Genomic DNA, 27,556 nt, shown 5'->3' on the forward strand with positions numbered 1-27,556 from the left:
CCGGCCCTCCAGGAACAAGTTTGGTGATCCCTGGGGTTAGAGTAAAAAAAAAACATGTTGAAATATGAACAAAATCCACTATTTCTCCTACTTTCATGTTGTTCAGGAGCCATGGCACCCACTGACAGGTACTAGTCTGCTTCTCTCTCTCTCTTTCAAAGTTCAGAAGCAAACTTGACTGCCAAAGAGTTTTAGATATGAATATAAAACAGCCTATATAATATATCAACATCATCAAATTAATAAATAATCAGCAAATGAGAAATGACAGAAAAAGGAATAAAAACAGACAATATCTCTAAAAATTATCAATTACAAGATTAAAATGTGTTGATTGTTTAAATAAGGCGTTGATTAACCATTTCTAATGGTGTACACATATTTTGCAGCCAGTTTAGACCAATCATCTTCAAGTTGAGTATATAGTAAAGTTCTTCTGAGTCATTTAGATTAAAAAAGAATTATTTAATGTTTCTCTTGGTCTCGCCAAGCCAAAGTAGACTTAAGTAAAAGGTAAAGCAAAAACGCATACAAGCTCTAAAAATTGAAAGCAAAAGTTGAATCATGGGTATTTTAGGATATTTAGAAACATGGGTTGGATGTCTATTGGAGTGTTGACAGGTCTCGAACACACAGAATAAAACGGGTAAACGAGAGACGATTTTCCACTGCCTAATCGATGGTGGATGTTTGTTTATATTGGTCGGATACTAAAAGGGTAAAAGGATGATAATAATAGTAAAAAAGTCACTAAATATACTTAGGCAGCCGTTAATATACCTGGGCAGCCCGCCCAAGTAAAGTCTATGTGTGGGAAGCACTGTATATATTAGGAGCTGTTCACATATCATGTGGAAAACCCAAGGCATGACATTTCCTCTGCACTGAAAAAAATGATTCATTGGATTTACTTAATTTTTTTAAGGCAAGCTGTTGCAAATAATTCAATTGGGTTAAATTTAAGCAAACAATTTTAGTTGAATTTACTCAATTTATATGGGCTGGATTTAAACAATCAAATTAAGTTGGATTTACTCAATTTATATGTGTTGAGTTTAAACAATCAAATTATGTTGGATTTACTCAGTTTTTTTAAGTTACCTTCCCAATGAAATTTAGTTAGTTCACTACAATTTCATTGTTATTCCTACTTACATGTATTTATTTTTAATGTCTAAAATGATCATTGAACTGCTTGCAAATACACTTTGAAATGACACGTGACCAAGTTTGTTTTGAATTCATTTTAATGACTTTTTAAGATGCAATTTCTAACAAAACATAAATCACTGCCTATAAGTGCTTTAGCAGCACACCATAAAACAAAAACTGTTTGTACATCACATTTAATTTAAACCAACACATAAAAGAAAACTCAATGAAGTCATAGAATGGCTTGGTGTGTGTGTCATAAGAATTGCAGTTTGCTCCAATACACAAAATAATCAACTGATTAACTTAAAAAATTAACTTATTAACAGATTGAGCAAAGTTTATGGAATGCGCACGCTCTCGCTCTCTTACACACACACACGCACGCACACACACACGCACGCACACACACACACACGCACACACACAATTTGTAAAAAGTTTTAACTAAATACAAGTCTTAAGTCAACATTTAAAACAAGTTCCTACAGCAAAGTAAACCTACACTACACAAAACCTATCCTACACTAAGTCGCAATTTGTATGTGATATACATATGGTTGTTGAGCATTTATCAACACTTCAATGCTTCAAATTACAGTATCACACTGTTTTTCAGTATGAGAACCTTTGAGGAGAGCTTGTCAGAGTTCATTTGCATGAGTACTTTTTGGGCAAACTCGTAATAGTATTTGAGCTCTTTTGGGTGAGCCAAATCAAGCACATAAATTGCCCCCAACATCAATGCACAGGCTTGTGCAACAGATTTTATCTGTTCAAGAATCACTGTTCCATCAACAACGATGCCAATGTCGTCATAATCTCCAAAATCTCCTACTTCCTTTTTGATGACACATATGGCCATGGCAATGTTTGTCAGGTCCTTCAAAAATTCTTCTTTTTGGTTGCCCTATATTTGAATAAAAAGAAACCATTATTAGACATTGTTTTTGAAACAAATTTTGTGAAAAGTCAGTAGAAATCAAATGTAAATAAAATCAAAACCTTAACGACCCTCCCCACACACACATTTATACCTCTGGAATATTATAACTATCATTTATGATTGCATATTGGCAAACATCACACTGGGCAAACAAATATTTGTGCGTAATCTGCAAGTACGACTTCTTCACAATTATTTACAGGGTTTATCCAGGTTTTATCAGGGTAAATTTAAGATCTTTTAAGACTAACTAAAAAGAATTTTGGAAAAAATAATTGAAGGGCAAACAATACAGCAATATGTTGAAAACTACATATAATGTCAAGAAAGCATTATTGCATTATTAATCAAATAATATTACACAAGGTTTAAGGCTTGAAAACCACTGATTTGGCCACTTGAATGTGGAAATAACTTCTGATCATACCCATTGTATAGTAATATACCTGGTCATAATTGTTCACCTTAACCCTTTTGTATTGTTCAAATTTACTACCCTTTCATTATGGTTAGGTTGCTGTTTTTTTTTGCCCTTTTGACTTCCATGATAACAACGTTTTTTGGATGCAAATCAATGACAGCAGGTAATCATGCATTGTTGCTTGGTTGTTTTCCCTGTTCAGTAGATGTTTATTTTGTCATTTTTAACTGTTGATGATCAGTTGGCAGCATTAAACCCTTTAGATAGGCCCGTGCAAAAAAGTTTCTGGCTTTATATGAAGTTCTTTGGAGTATAACAGTAAAGTGATAGTGTGGTGTGTGCATAAATACACCTTACTATGTTTACTATATGTCTGAGAAAATTTAAATAAGCAACTCTCAAAACAATGTGTGCAGAAGTCTCTCTCTCACACAAACACACAATATCTCTGTATAACTATACAAAAGCCACAAACTTTTTGCAAAGTTTTGCTCTGCAACTGATGAATCAACTATTAAAAAAATGACTAATTTTTACGTCTTCCTAAAAAGAAAAACTATCAAAGATCAAAAATATTTAATATGCTGTCATGACCTTGCAACTAAAGAACATTGTTATAACGGAAATCAATGGGGCAAAATCAGCCACAAACATATAAAAAGAGTAATAAATTTGCCCAGAGTGTATTGGTGAGGTTTTTAAAAAATTTCAAAGCATTTTCCCAAAATATGAGTAAAAAATAACATGTCACCAAAATGAGCTCAAACAAAGAAATCTGTGGCCAAATTAATATCTCCAACAGCACATAAGGCTTAAGAATAATAGTGCACAGTAAAAATAACATTGGCGAATTAAATCTAAGTTACATGATCTTTCTCTGACCACGAGTACGCCATAATCTCTGTCCATGCTCTCTTGTTTGCTCATTGTGGGCGTGGCCACGGGTTGGTTTGGGGACTGTAGAGAATGAAGGTGTGCTCAGAGTATAAACAGGTCTATACATTTATATAGCATTCATATTGCAAAATATAATAGTCATATATTCATATATATATATATATATATATATATATATATATATATATATATATATATATATATATATATATATATATATATATATATATATATACACACATACATACACACATACATACACACACACACAATTATATATAATTCAGTAGAAATATGTCACACCTTGATGCAAAATTTAAGACCTCTCAAATTTAAGACTTTTTATGACCTAAAATTTTAACTTAATACTTAAGACTTTTCAAAGACCCACAGGACCTCTGCAAATAATAAAAAAGTACAATGATAATAAATCAAATTTAATTGGACAAATTGATAAGACATGTATATTTATTTAATTAGTGTTTTTAAATGTTTTTAAACATTTTTAATTAAACCAAAATAATATAAATATATTAAGTATATTTAAATGTATAAGTATACAAATTTAAAACTTTAATTTATCCTTTAAAAAAAAAAGTCATGTTTCATTATTAGATTAAACATTTTTGAAAAGTTTATTCAGCAATACATTTTGATTGTTGATACGGCCCCCCCAAAAAATTAAATTCAAGTTAAGTTGCTTTTAAACAGTAATTTTAATCTTAACATAACATAAATTTTCTCTTCTTTTGGACAAAAGTGTTATACTTACTTGTACTTTAGTGAATATTTGTTTGTAATTTAGAAATTATAATACTGTTTAAAAAGACTAATCGCACAAGTATAAGTGCACAGCTGCGCGCAAGGCAGGCGCCGTAGGTCACGGCAATCACTCAACGCAGAAGTAAAAAGCAGGCTTAAGGCCGGATGTGCACTGTGCATTTTGAGGCCAAATTCTGATTTGTGACTCTTCTTTGAATGCAATGTACAGGAGGAACACAAAGAGGTATATAACCTCTCTTGATCGGCAATCAGATAGTCGAATCATTTTATGGCAGGCTAGACATTTTGGTTGGCGCTCTTGGAGAGAATCACGGAGTTGAATTAGAGCTGTTGACTGAGTTGAACTGAGTTGATTGAGTACTGTGAAAACTAGGATGCAAAAATAACATTTACTTACACTTCACTTGTCACAAACCTGTTTGAGTTTCTTTGTTCTGATAAACACAACATAAGATAATTTGAAAAATGATAAAAACCGGTAACCATTGACTTCCATAATATGTTTTTCCTACAATGAATGTCAATGATTACTGGTTTCTAACATTCTTCAAAATATTTTCTCTTGTGTTCAACAGATAAAAAGAAACTCAAATGTTTGGAACCATTTAATACTGAGTGAATAGTGAGTAAATTTCCCTTTTTGGGTGAATTATCCCTTTAAGGACTATTCAGATTTTTCAGAGCAACATATTCAGTTAAAAGACTGTTTACTGTAATGTGTAGTGATAAATATTTTGCAGTTACTTACCATAAAAAATTGATGGAAAATTCCAACTGCAGTACTGGACAGCAAATGTATTTAAACCCCTGACCAAGGAACTCAGCAAAGGAAACTTGTTGTACAGTACCTCAAATGAAAGGAAATACATGATTATCATTTTAGGTTCAAAATTCAGCATAAGTAACAACATGACCAAATTCTTAATAAACATATTGTTTACTGATCAATTATGTTAGGCAACATTTAGATAAATTACTTACTGAACATATCGCAGAACATGTGATTAATATGATTAGTTAGGGATATTTTTATACCAACAACACTAATAAGGTTAGCAAGAACTTTTTCTTCAGTACAACATTAAATATTTAGCAGAATTTTCTTTAATGTTCTACTGAAGAAAGAAAGTCTCCCTGTGAGAGAGTAAACTAATGTAGAATTTTTGGGTGAACTACCCCTTTAACTACCCCTTAGTCTGTTTTTTTAATCACTGATTTTCACTGCCTGATTGATACGACATAAAGTGGGTCTCAGGCCAGACAAAGCACTGCATTAAATTCCATTCTTCAGCGCCATGTCTTAAAATATGTAAATTATTTTACCACAATATTTTCCATGGAGTTTTAGCACTCGTCTGCATGTGTTTTTTACGTTTGGACAACTAATAAATGGTTAATGCCTATTTAACGGATTCTATTTTAATTAAATTACATTATTGTTGATGTAAAAGGCACTTTATGAATCTAAAAAAAAAGTCACATTACCTTAACCTTTCGCTGGACGTTTATCGGTGGCTGATAAACACTTGCATATATATGCTGTGCATATAAGTTAGCCCATAATGAGTATTATAACCCCAACGACATAATTACAGCATCTCACTTGCGTCAAAAATTCAAAAACTGTAGAAATGGACGCCCTTTAAGTTACGTTAAAAGTTAATGTTAAGCCAGTATGGGCACACATTGGACAACCTCCTAAGACAACGTAGCACTGCCCTAACGCCAGACCAAATCGTTCTATAACAAATCATTATGATACTGTCCGTTCACAACTATCTAAAACGCATGTTTAATGTTACCCATAGTAAAAGCTACGGCAAATTCACAAAGGACTGAGCTAACGTTAGCAACGTAACGTTAACTTTTCTCGTTTGGAATGGCGGATCACGGACACAGTCGTCACATCAAAGAAAATGCTTATTCTCTTGAAAATAACCATTTACTTCATTAAAAACATTATATATCAAGTCTACATAAATACATTCTTGCTAAAAAGAATCTTAAATATATTCTGCGACATAAAAGCGAGATTTGTCAAACCGTGTGTAACCTAACTTGAGAGCGCGCTCCACCGTTGGTCGGTCGCTGTGAAATTTAAAAACGACCAAAATAGACAGTCCGAACGAGACCATTTTATGCGTACATGTAATCAACAAAGTATTTTCTGTAATAAACAGTCTGTTACAATATAAAACGTGACTTACTGTGCAAATGGATGTACAAAAACCCGGGTCTGGCGTCTTCCATCAATCTGACTGGATTCTGAAGAGCAAAAACTCCTGTGGGCTTTGGCGCCGAGGCAAAGGGACGCAACGCGCATGCGCACAAAACAAACATAATTTCTTCTAATAGACTTTAATTAATTAATTTAGATTGGTTCAAAACACATATAATTCACTTAAAACCAATTAAAAAATATTTATTAAAATCAACAACTAAATTAAATTGTTTAAAATTAACAAAATTGAATTATGTTTAATTTAATAGAGGCCTAAATCATTTTTTTCAGTGTGGCAATTTGTTGCTAAACAACCATTAGCTATGCTCTCAAAGGAACCACCATTGACAAACTCTTGCTGTAGCGCTGACACAAATTTCATTTGTGGAACATTTTTTAAAGCTCCACAGTGTTTGGGTGCTCTACATTTGTCTGAGGTAATTACAGTTCAAGTTAATTCAATTCAATTTTCAGTTCGGTGTGTTTTAATATTCACTGCTGAGAGTCCAAACACTGAAGAGCAAACACATCGATGTGCAGCTCAGTGAAGACAGAATTATTAACCCCCCTTTGATTTTTTTTCTTTTTTTTAAAAATATTTTTCAAATGATGTTTAACAGAGCAAGGAAATTTTCACAGTATGTCTGATAATATTTTTTCTTCTGGAGAAAGTCTTATTTGTTTTATTTCGGCTACAATAAAAGCAGTTTAAAAATAATTTTAGCCATTGTAAGGTCAAAATTATTAGCCCCTTTAAGCTAATTTTCCCCAATAGTCTACAGAACAATTATTGTTATACAATAACTTGCCTAATTACCCTAACCTGCTTAGTTAACCTAATTAACCTAGTTAAGCCTTTAAATGTCACTTTAAACTGTATAGAAGTGTCTGTATAAAATATCTAGTCAAATATTTTTTTATACTGTCATCATGGCAAAGATAAAATAAATCAGTTATTAGAAATGAGTTATTAAAACTAATATGTTTAGAAATGTGTTGAAACAGAAATTGGGGGGAAATAAAAAGGGGGGGTTAATAATTCTGACTTCAACTGTAGTTTATGATTATTACTGAAATGTGTATAATCCATGCAGCTGATTGGTTGATGCAGTGCACTTCCAGCTTTCTGAAAAAGAAAGATGCCGTAAAAAGCAAACCCATCGCTCTATGTTTACACCTGTCTTCATTTGAAATAGCAAACTTGAGTGCTCAAAAGGCGTGATATGTGAACAGCCATTTATGCAAATTGTTCTTTCTGATTTCCTGAAACCTAAAACTCCAAGCTATCAGCTAAACATAAGTTAATGTGAAACTCCAAAACACAGAAGTATTATCAATGCAATTTCTTTTTATGTTAAAAACTCGCAGATGTATGACATAAACAAAGGTCAATACTTGTAAATCAATTAAAGTGAATGTAGAATATCGTTCTCTTCTGTTGTCAATGTCACCAGCCTCGGATAATATTTCATTTACACACTTTATTGTATAAAATTATTGCAATAAAACCGAGATCGGGTCATTAAAATAAAGATTTCAGATTTTCATCTCTAATGAGCACTGCATGCTTCCTCAGCAAATGCTCGGGTCATTAGATCTTGAATAATCCGGCCTGCTCTCATTCAAGTTAATCATTCACTGGATATCAGAAAATGATTACCTATAACCCTGTGATTCCTGCTGTATCTCCAGCTCTGATCTTTGATGGCTCCACAAATCCAGGACATCCCAGCAGCATCGGGTGCATTGACTCCTGCTGTGACGTCACAGATGTAATCAGAGGTGAGTGCAATCGAGTGTAATCGAGTATTTATGCAAATATTACCTTAGCGACAAGTGCAGACTCAATAATGATGTCCTGTGTACTGTTTCAGATGCCTATGAAAGCGCTAAAATGCTCTGTGAACAGAATTACCTCGGATCACCTGAGTTGGAGATGAGAGAGATAAACGGTGAGGAACAGACATGTTCAAATATATGAATCACTTATTAAGGGTTTGTTCAGACCAAAATTAAAATTCGTTCATCATTTATTTTTAGTTGTTCAAAATTCAACATAAATTTGTTCATATTTGAAATATAAGTAAAGATATGCTTAATATTTAAACACAAAAAAAAATATTCAAAATGTTAATTAAAAGAGCAAAAAAAGGAGAAAAAATCCATATGAAGTGATTTAGTACTTCTGAATGGATATGATAGATAGATGTATATGGTCAACAGCATTAATTTAGGCTTTTCTTCCATTTAACCCTCCAAAAGTGTCCCTCATGGGTCAGAAATACCCAAAGTGTTTTTTGTCTGTGTGCCGAATTCTTTCTATAAAAATATGCTTGGTTGTGTGCAAGTTTTTATTTATAAATTTTTTTTCATTAATTTTTTAAAATACTTTTTAACAAATTTCAAGTGTTACAATTTGCTGAATAGATTTTCATGCAAGTACAGAAAATCAAAATTACAAAAATAAATTATATATATATATATATATATATATATATATATATATATATATATATATATATATTTATATTTATATAATTATAAATATAATTATAAATATATATATATATATATATACACATATATATATATATATATATATATATATATATATATATATATATATATATATATATATATATATATATATTAGGGTTGTTCCAATTTTAGGATGATACTTTTTGCTCATAAAGTATATTGCATTGTAATTTGACAATATTTGTTCTTCTTTATTGTAGCAAAGAACAAATCACAGCCAATAGAGATCTCCTACGTTCCATCTCATCTCTACCACATGGTTTTTGAGCTTTTCAAGGTAGGAGTGATACTATATTCTAGCATATTCCAGATTCATCTGGATTACTTTTTAGTTAAAGATTATAAATAAGTTAATAATATGTCTTTCCAACTCTAGAACGCAATGAGGGCTACTATTGAGAACCACGAAACAAGCAGCACACTGCCACCAATCAAAGTCATGGTAGCTCTAGGAGGAGAAGATCTGTCAATCAAGGTGAGTTAATAATTCAATCTGCATTCATTCGTTCATTCGGCTTAGTCTCTGATTTATCAGAGGTCGCCACAGCGGAATGAACCGCCAGCTATTCCGGCATATGTTTTATACAGCGAATGCCCTTCCAGCCTCAACCCAGTATTGGGAAACACTCACAGACTCGTACACTATGGTCAGTTTAGTCAATTTACCTATAACGCATGTCTTTAGACTGTGGGGGAAACCGATGTACCCAGAGGAAACCCACGCCAACATGAGGAGAACATGCAAACTCCACACAGATATACTAACTGGCCCAGCCAGGACTTGAACCAGCAACCTTCTTGCTGTGAGGCGACAGTGCTAACCACTAAGCCACCGTGCCGCTTAAATCTGCATATTTAAGAATATTTTTATCTTAATCTTTAACCTACAAAACTCTAATGAGGTCACACTGTCCATTTTAACCACCCGTAACACCAATACATTGGCCTAGATCTGTTGATAACGTTATATAAATTGTCCTAAAGGCTAATACTGTATTCACCCTTGATCACACTTCATCTGAACCGGATCTTTCAGCTTTGACATGTATTAATGATACAGCCGACCTTTGCCCTGCTGGTGGATAAACAGCGCAATAAAGCAGACATTGAACTGCAATGCTATATTTATGCTGCTTAATAGTAAATAGAGCCGTGATCATAAGATTATATTTATCTTCTTACACATACTCTTACCCACCAATCAATGCCTTAGTCACAGTCTTAAAAACACAACCCGCACATATTTCTCAGTTCATGTAATGCGGCCTACAATTAACATCGGCTTGTTCTTGCTCCAGATCAGTGATAGAGGCGGCGGTGTTCCCTTCAGGAAGATCGAGAGACTTTTTAGCTACATGTACTCAACAGCACCCAGACCTACTATTGGTGACCATCAACGGACCCCAATGGTACGGGACACTTTTTAACATGACGATAGCAGCATGTAGGTTTTCTTATTTAAAACTGAAAGTCTGTTATTCCCTCAGGCTGGCTTTGGTTATGGTCTTCCCATCTCCCGTCTGTACGCGCGCTACTTTCAAGGAGATCTCCAGCTTTATCCATTGGAGGGTTATGGCACGGATGCTGTGATTCAGCTGAAGGTGAGAAGATCTGAGAAATCATTCATTTCCTCACACTCATATCAGACCAAACCTATTTGACTTTTATGTAGTGTTGTGGAGAAACACAAAAGGAGCAGATTTTTGATGAATCACTAGATATAGTTATTTTATTCACAATGGAGTCATATAGGTTTGGCACAATAATTATACAATGGCTGGGTTTCCATCCTAACATGAAGTGAATCTTTTCAAATGAATGATAATTGTTGAGTTGACCTTGTTTTCAATATATTATTTTAGTATTGTTTAGATATTCTAATGAGTCATGAGACCGTAGCATTCAAAAGAAACTCCAGACGCACTTGATCACTGTTACCCTGATGAAGGCAGTTGTTTGTCAAAAAGTCTTTTAAATACTTTTCCCACAATTTTTGAGTGCCTTGGACTGTTTTTTGCTGAATCTTTTCAAAATTTGCAAAAAAAAAAAAAAAAAAAAAAAAAAATCCCAGATGCGAACTAGGTTTTTATCATCAAGTTGTTAGAGAGGCTCACTGTAGTATTGGTAACCTAGCAACCAACAGTAAACAAGGCTTAACTGTACGTTCATCCCGAAGGCAGCGAGAGCATCAAAGGTCGCTCTGGCCGCCTTGCCAACAACACTGTCGGCCTTTTCAGCTCCAGCAGCGAGAGCGTCAAGATTGGCTACATTGATATATATTTAAAGAGGCTGCTGCATCATATAAGCAAATAAATTTGTGTGCCTTTTATCAAATTTATCTAACTATGGAAGATCAAGTTATTGCATGTGGTGTGGCTTTGCTCCACTTATCCAATATGTCCATATGTTTGAAATATACTGAAGCAGCAATACTGTTTTCTACTGTCATTATAGTTAGCATAAAATTCCCACTTTTTTTGAAGGAAAAAAAAATAACATTAATGCACATCAGTAACTTTTCTTATTCATGTCCTTGTCATCGTAAACATTGTAAATAAGTGGAAATCCAGCAACCACAATAGTCCAACCCTTGGGAACAACTGTGGTCAGAACCAAAGTTCACAGGACTGTGTTGTCTGGAATCCTCTCAAGTAAAGGACTTCTACATTCCAATTGTTTGCCGCCGAACCGCATCATAACTCATTACCATAAAGCTGACTTGTCGGTGCCAGTGGTGTAGTGGTTAGTGCATCAGCACTCCGGTGCTCACTGCGATCTGAGTTCGATTGCTACCTCGCTGTCCTATGCCGATCCTTCTTCTCTCTCTGTTCCCCATGCTTTCCTCTCAATATTCTCTACTGTCCTATCCAATAAAGGTAAAAACCACGAAATAATAATTATAAAAAAAGTTCACTTGATTTCAACTCTCCTCGCCGCCCACACCGGCAAAAATGTGCACGCCTTGCCGCCTGCTCCCATTGAAAATGAATGACTTCCGGCTACTTTAACACTCTCGCCGCCTTCGGTGTGAACGCACAGTAATGGAGTTATGTGGGTGTAATGTTCATTATGTCAGAAACATTGACAACCATTTTTGCATTAACCCATTTTTAAACACCTTAACCAAACGTAAAATCTACTTTTGAGATTTTTATTAGAAATTTGGTGTTTCCTCACTCGTTTTAAAAATTTGAATTAATACAGAATGACGGAAACCCAGCTACTGAGAACATATTCATTTTTAGGTAAATTTTAAACACAGCAAGATGACGAATCATGAGTGTCTAGTTTACACTTACCTTAATCGCTGAGCTAGAAACTGTTGTAACATCCTGTTAATCTCTGTTCAGTCTTCAAATCATTAATCCCCATTCTTCTCTTCGCAGGCTCTGTCCACAGACTCAGTGGAGAAGCTTCCGGTGTTTAATAAGACCGCCTTGCGAAATTACAAAGTCAACCAGGAAGCCGATGACTGGTGCGTCCCGAGCAAAGAGCCGCTGAATGTAGCTGCATACAAGGCTGCAAAGTGAACCACCAGAGTCGCTTGCCTTTAACAAAAGGCCTTAAAGAGATCGTCTACCTTTGTGAATGCTTGCATTCCTTATTGAACTTGGGGACCAGTGATAGGATTTCCCAATATTCTTTGAGTACTGTTGTCCGGGAGCACTCAAAATGCATGAGGCCAGTATTTAAGATGCAAAACAGTAGATTCCTTAGTGTAAACTACTCACTGTGGTGCTGCTGAAGTAGATGTTTTTCAGCAAAAGCTCAGGCGCATGTTTAGACCTGAATGGATGAAAGATGGTTAGATGCATGTGAACTTAATGGAAGAAGAGTTAAGTCACAGAAAGCAGGTGGAGAGAATGGTATGTGCTGGAAAGTGGTAAAATACCAAAGGCAGAAGAAATGCTAATGCTATCTCACAGCAATTCGTAACTTTTTGATTTTGTGGCTAATTCGCATGATCTCATTCGTACTATTTAGTACGATTTGCTCATCCCCCAATGACGGTTGGGTTTAGGGGTGGGGTTTGTTGCCACGCCTCTTTTTCAAAATTTTTATTTGACTGAACTCGTACGAATTAGCCATTAAACTGACAAAAGGTAAAATAGTTAGGTTTCCTTGTGAAATCAGGCTGGAAATGCAGGTGGATTAAGAAGAAAACAAACAAACCCAGATGAATCGTAGAGTGTCAACTCAAAAAAAGGGAGGCTATGGCCAAAGATGTGTTTTTTTCCTCTTTAAAGAGGCTGGATGTTTTGAAATCATACTTGATCTTTGATTAATACTTGATATTTAAGCACATATGTAAGCATTTATTAATAACATTGTGCTGTTGTGTTCTGTTTGCATTATGAATGACCACACAATGTACAGTATGTTCTAATGGCTGTTCGCTTTGTTTAAAGGACCCTTGTTGTTTCTAATGTAACTTAAATAAATCATTTTTCTCACCAAGATGACTGAGCGCTTATTATTGCAACAATTTGAGGAAGTATTTCAGAGAGAGGCGTAATCACATGCGATTATATAACCAAGAACATGATGTACACACGTAATGAATACAAGATGCTCTCATACATCAGTGTTTCCCAATTTTGTTCTTAGAACACCTGATTCAGCATGTTAATACAAGACCAGAGATGAAAAAGAAGACATTGAAATTATGGATTGCTTGTCCACTTGTGTCTGAAGAAAGATTAGCAGGCTAGCCACTAAAGTTTAAACTTTTTTTTCCTGGGGCCTGTACCATGAAGCTGGATTAGCTGGCTAGCCAGTTGTATCATCCCAGTTTGCACCAATTCTGTGCTTCAGGTACCATGAAGGTAGCTAAAGGTAATTGCTTCGTGATACCATGGCAGCAAAGAGTGCTTAAAGTCAAGCTGCCGTCATGTTACCTAAAACATAAGATCAGTACAAACTGAAATGATACAACTGGCTAGCAAGCTAATCCATCTTCATGGTGCAGACCCCAGTGAAAAAAATTGTGAAATATATCCAGGCAGTATCCTCTTCATTTTAATGTAAAGCTTGAATGTGCAAGGCTATTTATTTTAGCTGTAGTCTATTATAGCAGTGTATCCCAACCCTGTTCCTGGAGGCACAGCAACAGTACATATTTTGGATTTCTGCCTTATCTCAACCATTAATTTCATGTTTTGGAGTCTCTTCTAATGTCATGATGAGTTGATTCAGGTGTGTTTGATTAGAGAGAGGTTGAAAATGTGTACCGCTGGTGTGCCTTCAGGAACAGGGTTGGGAAACACTGCATTATAGTGACGTAAAATGGTGTTTATTGTCATATTATTTCAACAAACACTACTTTGTAAACGTTTTTACTATAATATGTATTGTAAAAAGGGTTCATTTTCATGTAGTGCAATTTTTTGTCATATATTAAGTTCTTTTATCCACACAATTCATGTATTGCTGGTGGAAAATTATTTATTAGTGCATTTTATTTTATTTTGTATAACCAATGCATGGATTACTGTAAATACAATGTGTAAACTACAGTAGTTTACCAAAATCTACATGATATACTTTTAATACGTCTACACCCATAGAAAGTAAAAAGAAATCTGAAGGAATATAAGGTTTCTGCAGGTTTCACAAAGCCAAATTCAAGACTATTATAAATTTTAAAGAAATTGTCAAAACAAGCAAACCAACGCATACATATTTTCCACACACTGTAACTTATCTTTAAAAAAAGCTATAATAAACTTAATGTATGCACAACAGTCTGTCCAGGTCAGTGTCCTCAACATATAAGGACTATAAATACAAAGGGAAAATTTACGTTAAGTAATTAAGTACGACAATTAAACCACATTGATAAATAGGGTTATGAACAAAAAAGTTTTGTTGGTTTGTTTAGATTGTTGGTGATTGGATGCATGTTGGCCCGATTGGGTAGTTTTACATAGACATAGGGAAATTAAGACTCGTTTACAATTATTTAAGACCTGCAAGACAAAATTTCAGAGAATTTAAAACATGTTAAGACTTTTTAAGACCCTGGGGACACCCTTGAAAATAAGAAATTCATACAGATGAAATGGCTTTAAAACGACTTAGTCGACTACATTTCTACCCCATGAGCATGTTCACCTGGATGAATTAACAATAGAAAAACGTCACAGAAGATTCTAATGGTTTCCACTACAAACACATTTGATTTTAGCAATTAAAAAATATTACATCTTAATTGGAACATTTAGGATTTATTAGTTATAACATGCCACCAGCAGAAGACAAAATTACACAGTACACTTTCTATTAAAACCAAAATAACTTCTATTATAACTTTACAACCAGAGTGCGAATTATTCAGGGGGGGGGGGGGGGAATCAAATGTATATATTCTTTAATCACATCTAATTTATTAATCAAAGTTGTTACTGTGTTTTCAGTGTTTTGGGGGATATTAAGTGTTTTTCAATGACATTTGTGAAATTAAATAATCCTATTAAGGGATGACATGAAAGACTGTACGTGACGTAGGTTTTATTTTACTGTTTAACCTCCATGTGCAATCAAGTGTGTAACAAAATACAAACTATGCATCTAGTTTTACAGACACCTACAATATAAATGCCTATTTTACAAGAAATATTTTTTGTGAACACTTACCTTACTGTCTGTTGCTCTAGGTTTGCCGGTTTCAAACCGCTAAATTAGTATTTTTGGCGCAAACATCCATTCACAATGGTATGAACCATTGCAGGGGTGGTAAAATGTATATTAAAGTTACCTATTAACTTAATTATTAATATGATTTAAGATACAGATTAGAGCAAACTATTTCTTAACTATTAACCCCCCCCCCCCCCCCATACATCTTATTTTGATGTACTTCAAGGGGGGGTCGAGCGTTAATTAGGGGATTTGTCCCCCTTGTGATTCGCCCCTTCAATACAACGTCTATGATGGTTCTAGTTCTTCTAATAATGTGAAAAGCGTACATATTAAGCTACACAAATACAGCGTAGCCTACGTGCTTTTAGTCTGACCTGAGTTGTTTATGAACTATGATTAAGCTGATACAGTAAAACCGTGTCCTCATTTAAATACATTCTTCCTCAATCATTAAATCAGGACGGGACGTCAGAGGACACGACCTGAACTCATCCATGCGTGCGAATTACGAAACGCTAAAATCTATCAAGCGGAACTACAGAGCAAAGTCGCTGAGACCTTGTTTTGTATGCCAAGGAGAGACAAATCAGATAAAAAACAGGGTTAGTGTTGCTTTCCATAGACTTTGGCTTGCGTTTGTATTAGTTGGCACACTTGAGTGGTAACCTGTCTATGGTGTAGCCTAACTAGATTTCTAAATCAATTCATACTATAACCATAGGTGTTACTTTAAAACTTTAAAACATGGTATTAACATAAACCTAGAACCATCAGTTTAGCAACACTGAAGTGATGTGAAATACACGACTAATTCATAAAGACTGGGTCGCATTTTGAGAAATTGACTCGCTGCTGCCCTCTACTGTGTGTAAGTGGAACTACCAGATACATCCAAAATTACTTGTCTATAGTACTGTATATAAATCTTTGCTAGACAGCAATATTTCCACTAAAATACTTTTCTATTTCATTTATTTTATATTACATTTATGTCTTTTTAAAATGGCAAAGCCTTTGTCATCGTTTACTCCCCATATAACTCGCTAATGTTTTTAATATTTTTGCCTGTTTATATTTCTTTGCATCTTTAACTCTTGCTGAATACTTTTGTCTCTCACATAAAAATAAGACTTCTGTTTTAAAATCGTTACCCCTTAAACTACATAGAATACATGTACAGTTTTCAAAGACAAAACAAGACACTACAAGTAGTTTAGCAATAGCATAGAGAAACATGTGCTAAACATGCTAAAAACATAGCCTATAGGCTACCATAAGGTTAAGACAAATCAGACTGAAACTAGTCTATGATTTTCTATAAGATTCAAGCAGTTAACAAAATAGCTCACTCACCCTAGTGTAAAAAAACCAAATGTAGATAATGACCAAATGTATACCCTGTTAGATTTATAAAATACAGTTAAATGCATTTTGACTGCAGTTCGACATTTTAAACCCTGAGACAATCTAAACACAATGTTAACTATGTATGTGTATTATTAATGATCAGTAAAGGTGATGATGATGATGATGATCAAGATGAAGCCGGTTTCTCACAGATCCAGGGCAAAGACATGTAGCAGGGTGCATCATACCAGCTCCTTATAGCCACACGTGTCAAAACATCAGTCTTTATCATGTAGCCACAGTCTTCATTAATATGGTTATTGGGCTCGCCGTCTTCCCAGAAACTATGGAAAAAAAGACGGTCTTACTAAAGGCACAGTACATTCACTATAAGATCTTTGCAGTTTTGAATAGTTGTGCATACAGACAACAATGCTGTCAATATGATGCCTGTTTGCACAAATCCACAAAAATACAGTATTTAGCCAGTCAGGCAGCTAGTTTTCCAATGATGTCCTTCTTTAAACATGTATGAGCATAATAACTCTTATTTTATCATTTAATTTTCTCCCTTCAGGTTTTTAAAAAGTTTTTTGCACACAAAATAGATGTTGCTTATAAGAAATTCATTTATAATAGAATTATAATTAATCAGACTGTGATTAAAAACTTACTTGGATGCGTAAAATGAGCACAAAATAAAATATGGATGCGTTATTATTGTACATTAGAACAGTTTTATGAAATATTCCCTAAATATTCCTGATTCCTAAGCACTGGCAAGCATGAATAGAAATCAGCATATCATCATTAAAAAGCATCGATGGCAGGAGATTTTATTTTTCAAATGAAATGGGAAGTGGAACAGATGATTCAGTGCATAACCACAAGACAATAGGATCAAAATGAGAAGTTGACAAATACGATTCAGCAGTTTTAACTGGTCTTGTTTATCATAGAGGATCTGTAGTGATCTGAGAGCAGGAGTTGTTATTCTTACCCTCCCACCAGTTTGGTTCCATCCACCCAGTGCCAGTCATCTTCTACTTTTTCATCACTAATGCCAAACCAGTAAGCGTTCCAGTATCCGCGGGGCAGCAGGTCCCATATGAATGTCTTTATCAGGGTCAGAAAAGGTTAAATATTTCAACGAAGAACATTACCTCTATTGTATATTGCAGTACAGAATGTTATGTTCTCTTTAAAAACACACATAGAAAGTCAGTGTTAAGTCAGAATTATTAGCCCCCCCTGAAATATTAGCCCCGTTTATTTTCCCCCAATTTCTGTTTAACGGAAAGAAGATTTTTTTTCAACACATTTCTAAACATAATAGTTTTAATAACTCATTTCTAATAACTGATTTATTTTATCTTTGCCTTGATGATGGTAAATTATATTTCACTAGATTTTTTTCAAGACACTTCTATACAGCTTAAAAGGCTTAACTAGGTTAATTAGGCTAACTAGGCAAGTTATATAACAATGGTTTGTTCTGTAGACTAAGGGGAAAAATAGCTTAAAGGGGCTAATAATTTTGACCATAAAATGTTTTTAAAAAAAATAAAAACTGCTTTTATTCTAGCCGAAATAAAACAAATAAGACTTTCTCCAGAAGAAAAAATATTATCAGACATACTGTGAAAATTTCCTTGCTCTGTTAAACATAATTTAAGAAATATTTAAAAAAAGAAAAAAAAATTAAAGGGGGGCAAATAAATCTGACTTCAACTGTGTGTATACCCCTCACAAATCTCTTATTTAAATGAATATTTTCGATAGGAAGATTTACAATATTATATTTGTAATATTTTATATTACTCATATTTATTGGTAAAAAAAAACAAATATTGCTCAATGGCCTTTAAAAATTGATCAAATCCTCACTTGTTCCTCAGCAGTGAGGATGATGGCCAGGTGTCCTCCGTATCTCTTGCAGTACGTCTGACTGTCTGTCCAGCTCCTGGTGGTCACCGAGATGAAGTAGCAGCTGCCGTTAAAATGCTTCCAGTTTTGAGGACAAGGACTTGTGGTCGGCGCTGGAGTGATTCGTGATCCAGGTGTCGCCTCTAAAAAGACCCAAACATGTTCATTTTATGAAATATAATAGATATTGTCTGTATCTAAAATTGACCCTATACCCTCATTCCCTATCCCCTGCATTAGAATTAGAATAAGATCATATCTCAAAGCATTTACTGGAGCACTGGCGATTTTTACTGGGGCATGTGCCCCTTAAATTAGGTCTAGCACCGCCCCTGGTCGTATGTGTTTGTTTCTATGATCCACAGGGTTTGTTGCATGTTTTTCCACGCAATGCTGTCAGGGCAGATACAGCAAGCATTTTTGTCAGGAGAGCTGTATGAGAATTGGAGAATGGCGGACTGTATCTTTTATCATTTGAGTTTGTTACCATTCAGACACATCGCCTACAGTATATCCGTACTGCTGTGTCCGCCTTTTTAAAAAATCCTCCAGATTACCGGCAGGGCTAATGGTTGGAATAGACAGGGAAAGAGACCTGCTGCACTCCTATTCACTGTGTCTGCATTCAGACCCATGGATTTAGGAGGAGAGAAGTCCTCCTCATTTATAGTGTTTATATAAACATCCTTATCTTTATAATGATATAACAAATTGTGGTTATGTGTAAAATTACGGATAGCAAATGTAGCAGAGCATTAAATTACTGTTCATTTCTTTGCATTTTAACTTTCTTAACTATAAAATCATGAGTCTCCTCACGGTTTGTCTCATTTTGAGAGCCAACTGACAACAGTTGTTCACTCCCCTCTTTTTCCCCTGCTCTGCTGGCCACGCCTACTCTTCTCTTTGCTTTCCACGCCCATCTCGGAGCATTTTTTTTTTTAATTCTGAGGTAGACTTGAACGGAAACCGGGGTTTCATGACCCTTTAAGATACAGCCATTGTTTGTTGCTAACACAAACGCATGAGCTTGCACTTCACTAACCAAGCTTAGTGATTTTATCCTTCAGCTGCAACAGCTCTTTCTGTAGTTCACTCTTTTCTTTCTCCAGTTCACTCTTCTTTTTCTCCAGTTCACTCTTCTCTTTCTCCAGTTCACTCTTCTTTTCCTCCAGTTCACTCTTCTCTTTCTTGGCCGTCTGCAGTTCAGCAGTCAGAGCTTTTACGTTAATAGAGCCTGTCTGCTGGTGTGCTGCAGCAGCACTGGAGGAGGAATCCTGACCTGATGAACTGGTCTTGCCTTGAACAGAAGAGGAAGAATAAAGCAGATGTGCGTAAACAGACATGTGAGGGATATCAAGAAAGAAGTACTGGAAGATCATGAGTTTGCAATTGCTATCATATTGTTGCAATTGGCTTACACAATAAAAGAAGTCAACATTTTTAGCCCTCATGTGAATTTTTTTCTTTTTATTTTAGCTAGAATAAAAGCAGTTTTTAATAATACAAAAAAAAACAAAAAAACATTTTAAGATCAAAATGATTAGCCCATTTAAGAAATATTTTTCTGATTGTCTACAGAACAAACCATCATTATGCAATGATTTGCCTAATTACCCTAACTCAGGGGTTTTCAAACTTTTAGGAGACAAGTTTGTCCAATTTTACTTGCCCGAGTGAGAAAAAAGTAGTTTTTTCTCAACATGGGGTATCAATAAAAGCAACACTCTTCCACAAGTCCTTCATATTCACGTCAAATACCCCAGTTTGTCACGGGGGCATGAATGAAATGTTCATGAGAGAAAGTTAAACTGCTGAACTGCAGTTAAAGTCAAGAAATTGAAGATGAAAACCAAAATTACATGAGACTTGTAAATTCATGCAGGAAACGTGAATAGCCTGGTGACTTAACATTCATAAGGCACTTCACGTAATTATATTATTGTCTTATTCAGATTAAGGCAAATAACTATTACTGATGTCCATGTAAACGTAGTCAGTAGTGTCCTCAAAGTAAGTCAAAGATCCAGATGGGCATCCTGCTGATTTGATTCAGAAGGGCAATTTTTTTGTCAGACGGCTCACCGGTTTGACTTTCACTCATTCACCGTCATTCATTTCAAAAAGCACCCGCTCCATTTTATTTGTATATATTTTACTGAAACACATTAACTCTACAGGTGCCTGATAGTTAGCCGTGGAGCTAACGTTAATCATATTATTCCCTCTAGTAAACGCATAACAATCGTCATCATAATTTACTCAAGTCATGTGTAATCATGTAATCATGTGTAATTCTTTTGTCTAACATTTTAAGAAATTCTTATTACATGTTTTATCCTGTTGTCATTTGTAACTTTACTGTTTCTGTATGTGTGATGATGTGTTTTTTGATTTTAGGTTGCCTTTTAAAATCTGGCAGGGGGCAACAGATGAAAATTAGCCCCCGTGGCTAACTCTGGCTTATTTACAGTCTCACTGTTTATTAATGAGCATTGTCCCTGTTAAATTAATAAATTACAAAGTGCACGCCTCTATGTCTCGCGCCCCCCACAGTTTGAAAACCCCTTCCCTAACTTGCCTAATTAACCTAGTTCAGCCTTTAAATGTTACTTTAAGCTGTATAGAAGTGAAAAATATCTGGTAAATATTATGTACTGTCATCATGGCTAAAAGAAATCAATAATTAGAAGTTAGTTATTACAACTATTGTGTTTAGAAATGTGTTAAAAAAAATCTTCTCTCCGTTAAATAGAAATTGGGGAAAAAAAACAGGGGGGCTAATAATTCTGACTTCAACTGTATAATTTGGTTGTGTTGATTTTGTCCAGAAAATACTGTAAACACCAACTTATCACATAATATAATGATAAAATATTCATAATTTGCGACAAAAGCTGATGGGAGGATTTGTTTCATAAGCAAAATATACTCAATCTTCACTTTATTAGGTACAGTGTTAATGTAAATATATAATCAATTACACACAATAGAAATGTAACACGGCTGCCAAAGTGTTATGAATTTTATCTAATTAATTTGATAATGATACATTAATAATACATTTTTATAATTCATTCATTAATTTTCCTTCGACTTAGCCCCTTTTTTATCAGAGGTCGCCACCGCTGAATGAACCAACAATTCCAGCATATGTTTTATGCAGCGGATATCCTTCCAGCCTCAACCCATACACTCTCATTCTCACACACACACTCATACACTATGGCCAATTTCATTCATTTTCTTTTCGACTTGGTCTCTTTATTAATCTGGGGTCACCACAGCGGAATGAACCAACAACTTATCCAACATATGTTTTACGGAGCAGATGCCATTCCAGCCGCAACCCATCACTGGGAAACACCCATCCACTCATTCACACACATACATATACTACGGACAATTTAGCTTATTCAATTCACCTACACCACATGTCTTTGGACTGTGGGGGAAATCAGAGCACCCGGAGGAAACCCACAAGATCATGGGGAGAACATGCAAACTCCACACAGAAATGCCAACTGACCCAGTTAAGGCTCGAACCAGCGACCTTCTTGCTGTGAGGCGATAGCGCTACCCACTGCACCACCCTGTCGCCCTATGGCTAATTTAGTTTATTCAATTCACCTATACTGCACTGTTGGACTGTAGGGGAAACCGGAGCACCCACGCCAACACAAGGGAGAACATGCCAACTCCACACAGAAATGCCAAATGGCTCAGCCGGGATCTGAACCAGTGACCTTCTCGTTGTGAGGTGACAGTGCTAACCACTGAGCCACTGTGCCACACTTACATTTTGATTAATTTAATTAATTGCTATTTTATTTGATATTTATTCATTGGGATAAACCCCTTGAGATGGGGGGATTTTAACTGCACATAAGGTTTTTTTTTTAATGAAAAGTTCAAATGTTATATCTTAAAATATTACATATTCTAAATTCAACATAAAATATGATATGCAAAAAAAGTTGGAACATAAAACTCACTATATTTCAGCATATAACGAAAGTTTATGCCAACCAAAACAGTATGGTTAACCACTAATTTTTAAAAAAAGGTTTAAGTTCAATTGAAAGAAAAATCATACGGTTTTGAATTGACATGAAGTTGGTACATGATCACAGATTGTACAGAAATTATTGTTATGTAAGTTGTTGCTGGACTGGTATTTCTCATATATTATAATGTAAATTTCAGACCAAAACATCAGTACAGTGACTCAGTGGTTAGCACTGTCACCTCAAAGCAAGAAGGTCACTGGTTCGAGTCCTGGCTTGGCCAATTGGCATATCTGTGTGGAGTTTGCATATTCTCCTCTTGTTCATGTGGCTTTCCTCAGGATGCTCCAGTTTCCCCCACAAGTCCAAAAATATGTGGTATAGGTAGGCTAAATTGTCCGTATTGTATGTGTGTGAATGAGTGTGTATGAATGTTTCTCAGCAATGGGTTGCAGCTGGAAGGGCATCCGCTGCGTAAAACATGTGCTGGATAAGTTGCAGTTCATTCCACTGTGGCGACCCCGGATTAATAAAGGCACTAAGCCGAAAAGAAAATGAATGAATATTAGTTTTTACAAAATTGAGTGGATTGAACATAAAACAATTAAGAATTGTGTAATAACTTTAATAAATAGTTTGAACAAACAGCAAATGTCATTTTTGAGTGAGGACGACATTCTGTGTTTCCCCAATCAAGTGTATGAAATGTAGACCCGGGGTAGGTGCATTAGAAAATTCTAACACAGAGAAATTGTATAAAATAAAATTGGCAGATTCTGAATAAAAATCTAATTAAATCATCTGCAATATACTTATGGATGACCACAATCTTTCACAATCTAAATTACAGAAGTTTTAAAAGTGAAAAAGCAGAAGTACCAGCATGAAGACCAGTGACCACCAGGATCAAGAGCAAAATCAGGCAGAAGGCAGTCAGACAGGCTGTTGCCACCTTGAAGGGTTCTTGGCAAAACCGCTTTCTATGTTTTCCTGGATTTTGAAGCACTGAAGAAACAAAAAAACACAGTTGAAGTCAGAATTATTAGTCAAATATTTCGCAAATGATGTTTAACAGAGCAAGAAAATTTTCACAGTATTTCCTATAATGTTTTTTCTTCTGGAGAAAGTCTTATTTGTTTTATTTTGGCTAGAATAAAAGCAGTTTTTCATTTTTTAAAACCATTTTAAGGTCGATATTATTAACCCCATTAAGCAATATTTATTTCTTGATTGTCTACAGAGAAAACCCAGTATCTTGAAGAATATCTAGTAAAATATTATGTACTGTCATCATGGCAAAAATAAAATAAATCAGTTATTAAAACTATTATCTTTACAAATGTAAAAAATATATATTATTTCCGTTAAACAGAAATTCACAAAACAAATATACTGTGGGCTAATAATTCAACTATACAGTGCTCAGCATAATTGAGTACAGCTAATTTTGAAAATTATATTTTAGTCACCAAACATATTTAGAAATTGAAATCATTATTCACAATTAAATTCAAGCAAAATATTGGGGAAAAAATTACAACCTACAAAATTTCAACTAATTTTTTCACATTGAAAAAATTTTGCTTCTCTTGATTCTTCCTCTTTTTAAAACTTCTAATATTTTTCTATAACATATAAATTTGGGTGTATTAGTTTTTGGACCGTTATCATAAATTAATTTGCTAGATAAGCTCCAGATTTGGCTTCAGTACGGACTAATCTAATTAATAAAATATGATGTTGCATAGCTTCCTATTAAAAATATGAATTTAAAAGATAGATTTGTGAAGGGTGTACTTATATATGCTGAGGCACTGCACATAATAATCGTATTAAAATGACACACGTTTCCACAAAGTTAAACAAAGATTGCATAACATTTCTTTGACACAGAATTGAAACTTTTTAAACAGCTTTGACGAGTGAATCATTTACAGTTTGGCCAGGATAACCCAAACCCTGAGAGTATTGATCTGTGCTTTATCCAGTTACGCTGAATGGCTGAAAAGCTGGACTTTCAAGGCTTAAATCTCCACAAAAATGTGACCAACTAGACATTTATGGAGCATCCGAGACATAAAGACTGTAAAAAAAACTTTTTTTTACTAGTTATGGGTTTGAGTATATTGTTAATATTTGTTTTATTCAGTAAAGGATTTAATATATTCTGTAAATATATTAAATTAGTAAATTAAAAAAATTATGCTGTCATTTAGACCATTTATTTTGCAGAAAACTAAATAACAATTGTTTTTATTTGTTGTGACCAAACAACCTGCTCTCCCTCGTGAAGCAAATATGGAAGTAACTCAAACTGCAATTCATCAAAATTTCGCTATAGTCCTGGCTCCATATAGAGCAAATTTCTATTGAGCCCACTGTTAAAATGGCCAACTTTACAGCAGAAAAAGCAACTTTACAGCCTGGTAAAAAAAACAATTTTGGTTTATATAGCTAATATTACACTTCATGACAACTGTGAGGGGGCAAATTTTTTTTATAACTCATCTGTTTCATTTATATTAAGTTATATTAGATCTGCATATTTAAGGGCGTGGCCACTTGAGTGATAGCTAGGTCTCGCTGGTCGCAGTCACTTCACCTCAGCTGATTCCGGCTGATTAACCGCTGAACTTGGCATATAAATCGTATTTTTGTTTTGTTTTATGTGGCTTTACACAGTAAGTTGCTTTTTGGAATTATTTCTTACAATTATCAGATGATATGGCATGCTGTGTGCACTTAACTGTGCTCACAAACCATTCACGTTGCCTCCATTTCCCAGGTGAGTGAAATGATATACTTATACCATCTCTATAAATGTATTTGTTTTATTTAAGATCATTTATGTTTTTCTTTAGACCTATAAAGCACTCCAGAATGACAGAGTGATTAGCTGTAGGCTATAGAACAGTGATCTGAAATGTTGTCACAGTGTTGTGCCTAGATTTCTTACTAACACAGACTATAGTTGAAGTGTTTGCAAGTAAGCGCTTTCCTCCTGTAGAAAAACGTCATAAGAACAATGCTTAGTTGCTCAATGTATAACTTCTCAGGTTCTGCAGGTTGCAATTTACCGAAATTTGCTTGCCAATCTTGTAATGGTTTGTTTTGGTTTGATTTCCCCAACCAATCGCAGAACCCAGGGGACCAAAATCAGTGCTCCGACTTGGCCCCGCCCTGGTCCACTTGTAGATTATTTTGCGTTCTACAGAAACCTATGGGTGACGTCACAGATACTATGTCCATATCTTTTAGTCTATGGTTGTGACTGAATCAGGGTTATTCCATATTGACTTGAAATATTGATTTCTTAACTCTTGTGAAGTTTTGAGTTGTCTAAAAATGTATATAAACTTATAAAAACAAGGCAGCTTTTTTGTTATTTACCAATAGCAAATTTATACAAAAATGCTCTAAATTACAACATATTTATCTTATTTTTCTCAGAATAAAGCAAACCATACACTGTAAAAAAATCCTGGTTGCCTTATATTTTTAAATTGAATCAAATTAGCCTTATGAGTCCATTGAACTTATATTATGTTAAACTGACTTAAAACAGCTTGCGTAACTTATAAAATTAAGTTAGAACCTGATTAACTTAGTTGAATAAGTTACAATGACCTAAAACATATGCTGTTAGGACTTATTGATCGTATAATTGTTTACAGTGTACAAGTAACTTGAACAGATTTCATGAATATAAAATTTGAAGATATTTTAAATAAATCAGGAACATATATACAATTTATATAATGCATTTTGTAAAACTTTTTTTCTGCTTTGTTTACAATGTGTGAAGAAAAATACTTATATACAATATTTAAAGTAAACATTTGATTCAAATTATGGTTACATGCATGTTCACTCAGATTGTCTTACCTGAATATCGCAGCTCTGGACCGCTGTAGTCATCATCAGGTCCGTCAATGAGATTGTTGTGGATTTCTTCTCTGTTTGCAGACATTGCTCACGTTTGAATATGCACACTTACACAAACATGAAGCACACTCTGACCACCGCAGAGGTTGCTCAACTGCAGGGCTGCTTTTAATCAACCCTGTGGTGGATGTGGATTGGTCGACATTGTAGATCTCATGACAGAGATCCAGATGTTTGCACAGTCAGGAAACATCACGAGCAATTTCCTAAAAGTGCTGTTATGTGAACAAGCTATGAGTCACTTCGCTATAATTATTATAGGATTTCACTTTTTGTAACCCTTTAACTTTATCCGGGATTTCTGTAACTATACCATGAGCGGGAAAACTAAAAGGGTTACTGACTAAAGCCTTCATATTGCTCAATTTTTGGTTGGTGATTTTTTAAATTTTACTGATTTTATAGTTGTCAGTACTAGTTTCCTAAACCATAACCTAAGTAATTATTAAAGACGACCTATTATGCAATAATCACTTTTATAAGGGGTTTAAACACAGTTTTGGTCTCTAAATTGATTTTTTTATAACCACACTTGATAAAAACAGTCTGCAGAAACACTTTGATTGACATTCTCCCTTTGTAGATATCATCAGAAGGAGAAAACCCCGCCCATTAGTGATGATCTCACCCTCATTAACAAAAACAGGCCTAAGTAAGAAGCAGCCGTCTGCCATTAGAGTTTTCACACCATACCGGCTGAAGATAAATGTCAGCTATTAAGAGGCATTATA

The 27,556-nt window shown here is 34.6% G+C and overlaps 2 protein-coding genes and 1 long non-coding RNA gene across 3 annotated transcripts in view; 1 reads left to right on the forward strand and 2 right to left on the reverse strand.

The window, feature by feature from the left end:
• The window catches only part of pdk2b (pyruvate dehydrogenase kinase 2b), a 40,590-nt gene extending 27,174 nt beyond the window's left edge, over positions 1-13,416 (forward strand). The window contains exons 8-12 of the mRNA XM_056479129.1: positions 9,159-9,235; positions 9,335-9,433; positions 10,257-10,367; positions 10,446-10,559; positions 12,345-13,416. Coding sequence (XP_056335104.1) covers positions 9,159-9,235; positions 9,335-9,433; positions 10,257-10,367; positions 10,446-10,559; positions 12,345-12,488 — 545 coding nt within the window. The 3' untranslated portion in view covers positions 12,489-13,416. The remainder of the gene's footprint in view (positions 1-9,158; positions 9,236-9,334; positions 9,434-10,256; positions 10,368-10,445; positions 10,560-12,344) is intronic.
• On the reverse strand, positions 1,230-6,508 carry LOC130246253 (uncharacterized). The gene is made up of 3 exons (XR_008839419.1): positions 6,407-6,508; positions 4,948-5,047; positions 1,230-2,062 (listed from the first exon to the last, which is right to left on the reverse strand). It is a non-coding gene; the product is annotated as an uncharacterized LOC130246253 (long non-coding RNA).
• A 1,893-nt stretch (positions 13,417-15,309) lies between the features above and the next one.
• Positions 15,310-26,918, reverse strand: zgc:174904 (uncharacterized protein LOC564690 homolog). Its single transcript, XM_056479625.1, has 6 exons — positions 26,766-26,918; positions 23,760-23,885; positions 19,919-20,173; positions 18,835-19,016; positions 17,948-18,063; positions 15,310-17,291 (listed from the first exon to the last, which is right to left on the reverse strand). The coding sequence occupies exons 1-6, from the start codon at positions 26,848-26,850 to the stop codon at positions 17,135-17,137; spliced, it is 921 nt and encodes a 306-aa protein (XP_056335600.1). The 5' UTR covers positions 26,851-26,918; the 3' UTR covers positions 15,310-17,134.
• Between the last annotated feature and the right edge of the window lie 638 nt (positions 26,919-27,556).

Source organism: Danio aesculapii, chromosome 19, assembly GCF_903798145.1.
Source record: "Danio aesculapii chromosome 19, fDanAes4.1, whole genome shotgun sequence".
Lineage (NCBI taxonomy): Eukaryota > Metazoa > Chordata > Actinopteri > Cypriniformes > Danionidae > Danio > Danio aesculapii.

Excerpts from the sequence above, each read along its gene's own strand:
- zgc:174904 (XM_056479625.1), bottom strand. The coding sequence starts at position 26,850 with ATGTCTGCAAACAGAGAAGAAATCCACAACAATCTCATTGACGGACCT. Across the intron at positions 18,064-18,834 it reads TCCTCACTGCTGAGGAACAA|ACATTCATATGGGACCTGCT; the intron begins GTGAGGATTTGA and ends ACCCTGATAAAG. Across the intron at positions 17,292-17,947 it reads GGAACCAAACTGGTGGGAGG|TTTCTGGGAAGACGGCGAGC; the intron begins GTAAGAATAACA and ends TTTTTTCCATAG.